Here is a 10226-nt window from a genome sequence, read left to right as displayed (position 1 = left end):
GCAAAAAGTCATTTCAACAGTCAATCTTCCAAATGTTATAACATCCATCACATGATAAAAGAGACCCATCTGATGACAGATTTGAGGATAGAGGTAAAACCTTCTATGCATCGAGTCAAAAAGCGTAACTCTTGTATAGTTCTCCATGTACCTACTCAAGACTATTTTTATATGGACCCACGCAATAAAGCAAATATAGATATATTTGTAAATTACTTATTACTGATTATACATTGCAAATTAACCAAGTTACTGGTACAAGTGAAAACATTAAAATATACAAAGTCAATTTGAAATTATAACACTCTCAGAAGACAAAAGTTTGAGATGTGTGCCTAATTATATCTTCCAATTACTCAAATATACTCCCTTAGAGAAATAGCTGACAATATATTTTGCTTTCCAGGTCAGCTGACAAAATTAATTTTGTGCATGTTAATTTTAAAATAGCTGATATCCAGCGTCATAAATTTCTTTTTCAATCTGGCAGTTAATTGAAGGATACAAAATATTTTAAGGGCACTTCTGTTTATGTTTTCTTCTGTAGTTTAATCAGGTGTTGTAGCAGGAACTTTAACAGAGAGATTTCTTCTGGTGTTGGTGATGTGCCGTTGCTGTGCCAGGAAAGACCGTGCGGGAGCGCACGCACCAGGGTCTTTGCAGGCACCACTGCCGCTCACGAGCCTAGATTCCATCCCCAGCTTCTGGAACGCTAGACTCTGCACAAACATAAGCAGATAAGGAACAAGACTACTTAGTTTGTCAAGTGCTTTTCACTTGACAAATATAAAGTCATTTCCTCAAAACACTACTATAAAGCTAATTGATGTTTTTCTCCTTTCGTAGAAAAGCTAAGGGTTCAGAAGCTAATTCATCTGTACATTGTAACACCAGCAAGGAGGAGGAAACAAAGGCATAAAACTCAGTTTCTCTATTTTAACCCACTAAACCTGAAATCATCAAAAACAGTAGCTTAAATTAGTATTCTAACATTAAGCTTAATTATAACAATAAAAAAAGGTTCCAAAGTAATTTTTTCTGTTTGGGCCTTCACTCCACCCACTATGAGCAGACATAACACAAGAGAAAAGCTTAGGTCAATGATTCTCAAATGAGGTCCTCAGATTAATATTTGCACCACTGGAAAAAAAACGGAAATTCTATCTTGCAGATTCTACCCAGACCTACTAAATCAGAAGTTCTGCAGCTGCATCCAGTAACTTGTGTTTTAACAAGTCTTCTAATGCGTGCCAAAGTGTGAGAACCACCATAGTTCACTACTGTCTATCTACACATTGATACATGACAAGTTACTGTAGTTGTGGATATTGGGTTTTTTAGTAAGAAAAGTAATTACTTTTTCTCACTAGCCCACGTAATAGAATTTTACTAAGCTTAGAATCACTAGGAATTAGTATAACACACAGAATATAGTAAATGCTCAAAAGACATGGGTAGAAAATGAATACGTAGTGCATTATTTGGATCTAATATCTTTAATGATTTATGTATTGAGAGGCTGCGGAGGAACAAAGAAAATAATACACAGTTACCAATCTTAACTCGGATGACTGACTTATGAGGGAAAGTTCTGGGAACACTTCACATATGATTTCCTTTAAGGCCTTGCTACATTAGGCCAGATTTTATCAAACAGAGAAGGGAAGGCAAGAGCACAGACAAAAAATATGGTGACATACAAGAATAGGCATGTTTGAGGAAGGACAGCCCGCTCTTTGTGGGGAAGCACAGGGTTCTGACATGGGAGTCCATACTCTCTCATACTAAATAAGCAACAGCTAAGGTAGATAATGGCTGTGTTATTTTCTATTTCGATTAAAATAATCCAAAAGAACCATATACATCATGAAATGCTTGCAAATATCCCACTGACAGTAAGGATGACAAAATAAAATGCACTTCAAATAATTTTACACTATTTTCTCCTTTTTTAACACAGACATACAACTACCGAAGAGTATTTCTTATTAAAAACAAAACAAAACAGAAAACAAAACACAGTGAAAGACACACTTAGAGGCTTCATGGGATGTTAAAACAAATGCTGAGTACTAGAAACACGGGATTTTCATTTCACAGATATTCACATTTCTACAGAAACACTATATGAAGCACAAATTAAATATTTTAGCTCAAATAAGGCAATTTTTAAAATATTTGTGAACTGTTGTGTGTGTGCTTCATGTGCATCACCTAAAAACACTGAAGTATATAATTTGGATTATGACTCACATTAAAAAGAAGAGAGTATGTCAGGAGATACCTGACTACATGCACACAGGGTAACTTCTGTTTACTTATATACGTAAGCATGCATGTGTAATGATCTGTGGTAGAAAATATATTTCTTTCTGTGGCTCCTGGTCAAAACATTTGATAAACACAACATCCAATCACTGGTTGAATGTCAACTCACCTTATTGTACCAGGCAGAAACAATGAGTTTTTCTTCATAATCACGGAATTTTGCTACTTTACATTCACTCTGGAAAAAGACAAAAGGACTATCAAAATCCCAGAAATAAACCCAAACTACCAAAACTGGAATCATTTTTTCACTCTGCTCATTGAGAGAATTTGAAAAATGCATTGTGTAGCACATAAAGCAGTCAAAATCTGAACTGGATCATGGAGAAAGCATGCACAATACCTTTAAGAAAGAGTAAGACTGTGACTAGTAAACCTTTAACTTCAAAAATTTTACTGGTAGGACAGCACTTAAGCAATAACAAATAAGAAACTCATGATTCTCATGCTACTGTCACCTATAAAGAGAGACGAAAGTAATAACTGGGTTAGATGACAAAACAGACCAGCATCTATGGAGGACTCAAAACTAAGGAGAAAGAGGATGTAGTAAAACATATGCCAGAAAATCCTAAAGATCTCCTGTAACGCTTAACCCGAATTTTTCTCTCTCGTTCCTCGGTCATCTGTATACTAGATTGCCTGTGGCCATGCTTGCGTGCTGACCTAGAGACTGACATCCATTTCTTAATTGCTCAAATATAGCAAACTTAGTAATTTCATTGAGCACCAGATACAGTTGGCTCACGTAAATATTCTACATAAACACGTGAGTGTTCCTACAGCGAGATGCTCACAGTACAAAAGGACGCAAGAAATGACGGGGGCAAGATGGCCTTTTGCTGGCTCACACCCACTCCAGACAATGACTCCCCAAGAACAATGGCAGATAGAATAACATCTTCTATTTATATTACTCTTATTTTTGCTTCTTGCAGCGTATGTGCAGAAAAGTACACATGAACCAAAGCCCATATGCTGTGACGTAACCCAAGTTTCTCCTCAAAGCCCTATCATCAGAGGTGCCATTCTGTCTTTCTACTTGGTAGGGAGCTGCACTTGAAGCATCGACGATGCTGCACACGCTCACTGGCATTCACTGGGAGGTGGATAATCAGGGCAACTCAGAGCTCAGGGGGTTTTCAGTCCAAGTCTCATTATTTTACAGATGAGGAGACCTAGGACCAGAGAGGAGAGGTGATAACTTTAAGAGAACTTACCAATAAAGTAGCAAACTTGGCCTCTCATTTATGTGATATTTAATGCTGGGAGTACAGATATATAAGATACACGCTCTGCCCTCAAACTCTGACACACACCAGGAAGAAGAACAATGCTATTGTGGGTTGAATTAATGAGTTCAAAATACATGGAATTGCTATGGAGAAATAACCAACTTTGCCTAAGGAATCCAGGAAGACACATGTGAGTTGGATGCTGAAGAATGGATAGTATTTCTGCAGAGAGATGCCCCCATCCGGTGCTTTTTTTTTTACAGCACCTGACAAGGCCTGGACAAGCACTTAGCAAAGGGCACATAAGGCTGGTGTGCACTCGGAATGTTAAGTCTTTAAACAAAATAGTTCCGCTACAGTCCATACCCCCTGGCTCAGAAATAATATGAAGAAAATGGTAAATGAATACAACATGTTTCTCTGAAATACAACATTCTTAGTTGATTTAAAAAGAAACCTACTATCAATTACTCAAATTTCAAGGCTAGTATACAGACCTCATCATGGCTCTGCAATTACACATACGTTATTATAAGGAAGCACATAATGACTTCAAGAATAGTATCACATCTCACCATAGTATTAAATAATTTTGTAAAACACTTTGCAAAGGAAACTAGAACATGCCCAATTATAAAATCTATGAATATACAGTTCCAGACTGACATACTTATTAATGCAGCCAGTAAAAATGGTATGATCATCAGCACAAAAAATAAGTTCTAAAGACCAGGCTAATTAATGAGAAGATGTCATCGCTAACATAACTATGCATGATTAACAACCAAGACTGCCACTTCAGTGCAAGGACTTACTGGATTCTATGAGCACTTTCTTCCCCCAGGAATTGCAACTAATGAGTTTACTTAGGTTCCAGTGAGGAATAGGGAGAAGAAAAGAGAAGGAAAATCTAGTTAACAGAATAGAGTACCTTTTTTTAAAGGTGAGTTTGGTTCCTTTTTTTCCTTTATTTACTTATATTTTCTGAATGAACTCTAATCCACATAATTTTAAAAGGAGCTAACATTATAACAGAACTCTATTAGCCACTAAGGGCTATCCACAGGACTGGCTGTTGTGGGAGTGACAGAGACAATGTAGCAGAGTAGATAAACTCCTATTGGCTGGTGAGATGCTTTGTAGTAAACATACTGAGTGCTAAAACATGGCATTGCCAGCTCCTGATTTCAATTTCTTGTGAAACTTGATCATTAATGGCAGATGCTGGACAGCAATTAATTATCAGGATTATACAGAATAATTAAAAGGAGACGTGTGAATATGAAAATTTTACCTCCAGAATCTCAATTCTTCTCTCTTTCTCTGCCAACTGCTTTCTAAGTAGCATTATTTCAGCTGATGCTGGATTTAGTTTGGGATCTAAAGTTTTTATTACCTGTTGAAAGAAAAAAAAACAAATATTTTACATTTACTTTACATTATCAAGTACTGAAATATAAGCACCTATAAACCTCTGTGAATAAAGTGGAAAATTGTCCAGAAAGTGATCCAGGTGTGAACTATGACTTATTTTACAATTAAATTTGAGTAATAAAAATAACATTATAGAGGTAGAATGATATTATAATTCAGTACCAAAATGGGAAGATCCCTATCTCAAAATAAAATTTCCTTTCTCCAAGGCTCAGTACTCAGGGATAGTAATCTAGTCTTATTAAACTTTGAGCACTGAGGTCTTGAAACAACACTTTCCATATTTATCAGATACATTTTTTAAAAAATTAAAAGAATTTGCTAATTATATAGGAACTCATTGTACAAAGTAACAAAAAAATTCTTAGCAACAACCTTTTTCACTACCATTATCTAGTGAAATGCAACTCAATATGTAAGATCAACTTATTAGAAACTGATGACTTTGTCTGCAATCCCTAGAGTGGCTCAATCACATTTATGGAAGTCACTAAAAGTTAGGTACAAAGAGATTTTGCTCAGAATGCTGTTCATAGACTCAACTAAACTATGAAGCCAGCAGTATAACAAGAAATTAACTTGAAAATATCAGGTGTAAATTAGAAGACAAAAACAAATTTCCAATAATAAGGTCAGCTGTATGATGTAATTACAAATCTATTCAAAAAGATTTAAACTGATTTAAAGATTTCACCCATATTCACTGAGGTAAAGGAAAAAGACTGAAAGGTAATATGCCTAAAAATTACTGTGGTTCATTCAAAACAATTTGCTGAGTGCTGAATATGGCAGGCACTGACTATGGCCCGTGGGATACAGGAGGCTTGGTGCCTGCCTTCGAGGAGTTCACATTGTAAAAGCAGAGTTTAAATCATAATTTAATTACAGAGAACACATCATAATTTTTTACCTCTAAGTAATAAAAAGTATGATTGTGACTTTTCTATATTTTCTGAATTTTCTATCATGGACATTATGTTACTATAATTAACCTCTCCCTCCAAATAATGTAAAGGTAAGAAATGAAATCATGTTTATCATACAAGCAATTGCTTTTTATTTTTATTTTTTAAATGTTTATTATTTGAGAGAGAGAGAGAGAGAGTGGGGGAGGGGCACAGAGAGAGAGAAAGAGAGAGAGAGAGAGACAGAATCTGAAGCAGGCTCCAGGCTATGAGCTGTCAGCACAGAGCCTGACGCAGGCTTGAACTCACGAACTGCAAGATCATGACCTGAGCCAAAGTCAACCGACTGAGCCACCCAGGCGCTCCAGCAATTTTTTTTTTAAATGATAGTACTTGATGATGACAAGAATATGGTCACTGTTTTGTCTACTTAATTGTGATCCTTTTAGAATATCATTTAGATATATGTATCAAGCACATTATTAAAATGTTCTTATCCTTTGACCTAAAACTTCCATTTGACCCATTAGCTTAGGAACAAGGCTAACATAATAAGCCAAAATAAGGGGCAAGCTTTCTATATAAATAAGTTGCTTATAGTCTTATTTCTAGAAGCAAGAAGGAAAAAGAAATGGAAACAAACTATTTCCAACAACAGGATGATGACTAAATTACTATATACTGCATTCAACTGAATATTATATAGCCATTCTTTTACTTTGCACAGTCCGCTCTAGAAGCGTCTGTCTTGTTTACCTCTCTATTCCCTGTGCTAAGTATAACAGCTGCTTAACAAATATTAAAGTATGTTTATATAACATGAGGGAATTATTTTAAACTTTCAAAATATAAATTGTATGTGCTATGATCATACAAATTGTGTGTTCTATGTCTGCAATCATGGACGTAGTATGCACTGAAAAAAATGCACAGTTAAGAAGAAAGGGAATCTTTCTATGTTTTATATTTTCTACTAAAAGCACTTATATAGTTGAGAGACACTAGACTGTGGCAGAGACTGTCTGGATATTTACCAAGACTCCCTAGAAGTTGAGTGCAGCTGTGTGCCTATATTCTGCCCACTGCAGTGAGGGTGAAAGTGGTTCATGTGGCCCCCAGGCCCACCCCATTACTATCTCCGGTATGGTCTAGGCTGGCTGCCCTCGTCTACCAGCTGGACTAAGTCAAGTACAGCTGGGAACATTGTGTTCAAGAAGGCAAAGACTCTGTCAGCTGGGGGCTCGGAGACACTGCACGGAGCAGAGCCCCTCCCCCACTGAAGAATGGACTTCATATGAAGCCTTGAGATCTTGAGGTGTATCTGTTGTTGCAGGTAATATGGACAACTTAATAAATACAAAATTCAAACATAAAAAGAATAGATACATTAGCAGTATTTTAAAGCGTCATCATATAATCCTCTTGTTTATTCAACAAATAGAAAAGAGTATATTGATATTCTCTAAGAGAGAATGTTTTAAGAAAATACATGGTATTCACGGAAATAAACGATTTTATGAGAATGTTCTTACAGATATTTAAGTTGGAAATAGGGAAAAAGACCAGTCTGGTAAACATTAGAAGAGTGTTTAACTATCTAATCTAAATTAAATGGTAAAACAATTTTAAACAAGTTTGAAGAGCAAAATTTTCACAAAGGCAAACATTCATTTTAAGAACTAAAGATTCCAGGGGCACCTGGGTGGCTCAGTCAGTTAAACATCCAACTTCCGCTCAGGTCATGATCTCATAGTTCATGGGTTCAAGCCCCACATCGGGCTCTGTGCTGACAGCTCAGAGCCTGGAGCCTGCTTCAGATTCTGTGTCTCCCTCTCTTTCTGCCCCTCCCACATTCATGCTCTGTCTCTCAAAAATAAATAAAAGTTAAAAAAAAAAACTTAAGAGCTAAAGATTCCATACTTTCTTAAAATTTTTTTTAATGTTTATTTATTTTTGAGAGACAGAGAGACAGAGTGAGCCCTCAGCACAGAGCCCAATGTGGGACTTGAACTCACAAACCATGAGATCATGACCTGAGCTGAAGTTGGACTGAGCCACCCAGGCGCCCCTTAAAATTCTTTCTTTACCATTTATTCATTTGTGAGAGACAGAGAGTGAGTGGGGTAGGGACAGAGAGAGAGGGAGACACAGAATCCGAAGCAGGCTCCAGGCTCTGGGCTGTCAGCACAGAGCCCGACATGGGGCTCAAACCCACAAACTGTGAGATCATGATCTGAGCCGGAGTCAGACGCCGAACCTACTGAGCCACCCAGGCACCCCACGATTCCATACTTTCTAATAGTCATCTTCTCTAATGAGGTCACTGTGGTCCCCGTATAAACTGTCCAAGAACAGCCCTGTGTTTGTTTTACATGATGCTGATGAGTGAGAGGGAGAGACTGTGAGGACTGAACCCGCAAGGCAGGGTAGAGTCAGAAAAGGGACATAATGCATATTTAAGAGAGATGACCTCATGGGCGGAATGGGCCTTATGAGAACCTGAGTCAGAAGACTTGAGCTCTGAAAGGTAAGCCACTCACATTCCTTGCTTTCTCCAAGTACATTTTATATCTTTCCTCCATTGCTTTCATATCTTCATCTTTCTTCTGAAGAGCAGCTTCAAGTTCATTGATCTTTTGCACTATTATTGAAAATGAAATGAAACATGACCAATTTAAAATATTCCCTCCTCACACAAAAATTATAGTTATCTGATTATTTTCGAAAGGACTGATAAGAGAACTTAAAAATGTTTATTTCTTCTTTGTAGTGAATTCGTATCTAAAACCTTTGAACTACAACTAACATATCCTCAATCATTTCATATTATTTTTTCTTAAAAATATCTATAATCTGCTTTATCCAGCTTTTCTCCCTTCTATCAAGTGTTTCAATGAGCAAATACACTTCAGCATGTAAGCATAACCATCATAAGAAAATAAAGCAGTCTTTCTACATACTGTTTAAGGCTCAATTTAATTTTATTATAAATTATTTTATTTACATTTCCATAGTATTAATTCTATTATATGTTACCATGTTTGATACTCCTATATATCAATCAGTTCATTTTATTAAGACTTTTTCGCTTTAAAATCAGATCACTTGTTAAACACTGAAATCACTAAAACATTATCATGGTTCTTATTTGCAATGCACACATTTATGGAGTGTCTGAAAACTTGTACACAGTTCTTGCATCTTTCAACTAAAAAAAAGCAAGTCCTTAGTCGTAGTCTGATCCAGGTTTTTACAAATACCTACCATTCTGGTTTACATCTGGCTGAAGATCTTCAATGAGTTCTTGTTTCTTCTGTAATTCTTCCTGGACCTCAGTTAGTTTTTCCCTAAGTAGTGGAAAGAGCATGGAGTTTTGGAAGCAAACAGACCTGAGAATGAAAACTTATTTCTGCCACAGGACATTTGTGGACTGTGGCCAAATCACTTTCTGATCCTGAATCTCCTCACCTGTAAAATGGGCATAATACCTGACACATATTATAGGCTTGTTGTGAGAGGGTAAACTGCCTGACACATGACAGGTGCTAAAAATGTTAATTTTTCCCTCTCATCCTTGCTTCCTAAGAAAGTCGGAGGAAATATTTTATTGGTTAAACATCCCACATCTCCACATGTGACAGCTGTCTACTTTGTAAACTCTTCAAATGATATTAGTGATGGAAAAATGTAGGATTTGAGATCATTGACAGGCAGGCTGAACATTTTAGCGCGTTTTTCTTTTGACTTCTTGATGGCAGTGGTGTACATTCAATTGGCATCAGGGGGTTTCTCTTACAAACAAAGTCAGAAAAGGATACTAACTTTAGAAGTTTTTAAAACCCTTCCCCTCTCATATTTGAAATGAAATATCAGTTTACTTACATATGAGCTTCCAACTTCTGCTTTAGTTTGCTGGACTATAAAAATTAAAAAAAGTTGCTGTAAGATAACTATTGTGACAAAGATAAATTTTCCAGACATCAAAATCTCTTTACCTCCTTTTGAAGTGCATTATTTAAAATTATGAATTTTTTTAACAATTTGTATTTCTAATAACATACTTGTAAAGACATAAAATTTCAGGTGTTTTTTACTTCAAAGGGAAAGGAAAGGAGGTTAGGAAATGACATAAGGATGAGTACAAGAGAGAAAGAAAAGTGCTTCATATTTCTGAATACCATGAAAATAAAATTTGAACTTGAAGAAAAATACCAAATGCAAGCTGAATGTGATATATTGAGGAGTATCAAACATTTAAAAATCATTTTTTTAAATACATAATTTAAGATGTTAGGCCCTTAGTGAAGAATAGACTTAAATAATT

The 10226-nt window shown here is 36.1% G+C and overlaps 1 protein-coding gene across 1 annotated transcript in view; it reads right to left on the bottom strand.

Moving 5' to 3' along the window:
- Positions 1–505: 505 nt before the first annotated feature.
- The window catches only part of HOOK1 (hook microtubule tethering protein 1), a 67635-nt gene continuing 57914 nt past the window's right edge, over positions 506–10226 (bottom strand). The window contains exons 18-23 of the mRNA XM_042997389.1: positions 9785–9819; positions 9167–9249; positions 8443–8543; positions 4858–4959; positions 2438–2506; positions 506–719 (exon numbers count right to left, since the gene is read on the bottom strand). Coding sequence (XP_042853323.1) covers positions 549–719; positions 2438–2506; positions 4858–4959; positions 8443–8543; positions 9167–9249; positions 9785–9819 — 561 coding nt within the window. The 3' untranslated portion in view covers positions 506–548. The remainder of the gene's footprint in view (positions 720–2437; positions 2507–4857; positions 4960–8442; positions 8544–9166; positions 9250–9784; positions 9820–10226) is intronic.

The sequence above is a fragment of the Panthera tigris genome, chromosome C1, assembly GCF_018350195.1.
Source record: "Panthera tigris isolate Pti1 chromosome C1, P.tigris_Pti1_mat1.1, whole genome shotgun sequence".
In the NCBI taxonomy this organism is placed as follows: domain Eukaryota; kingdom Metazoa; phylum Chordata; class Mammalia; order Carnivora; family Felidae; genus Panthera; species Panthera tigris.
Note: the sequence above shows the minus strand (reverse complement) of the source record. Positions and strands in the feature narration are given on the sequence as shown.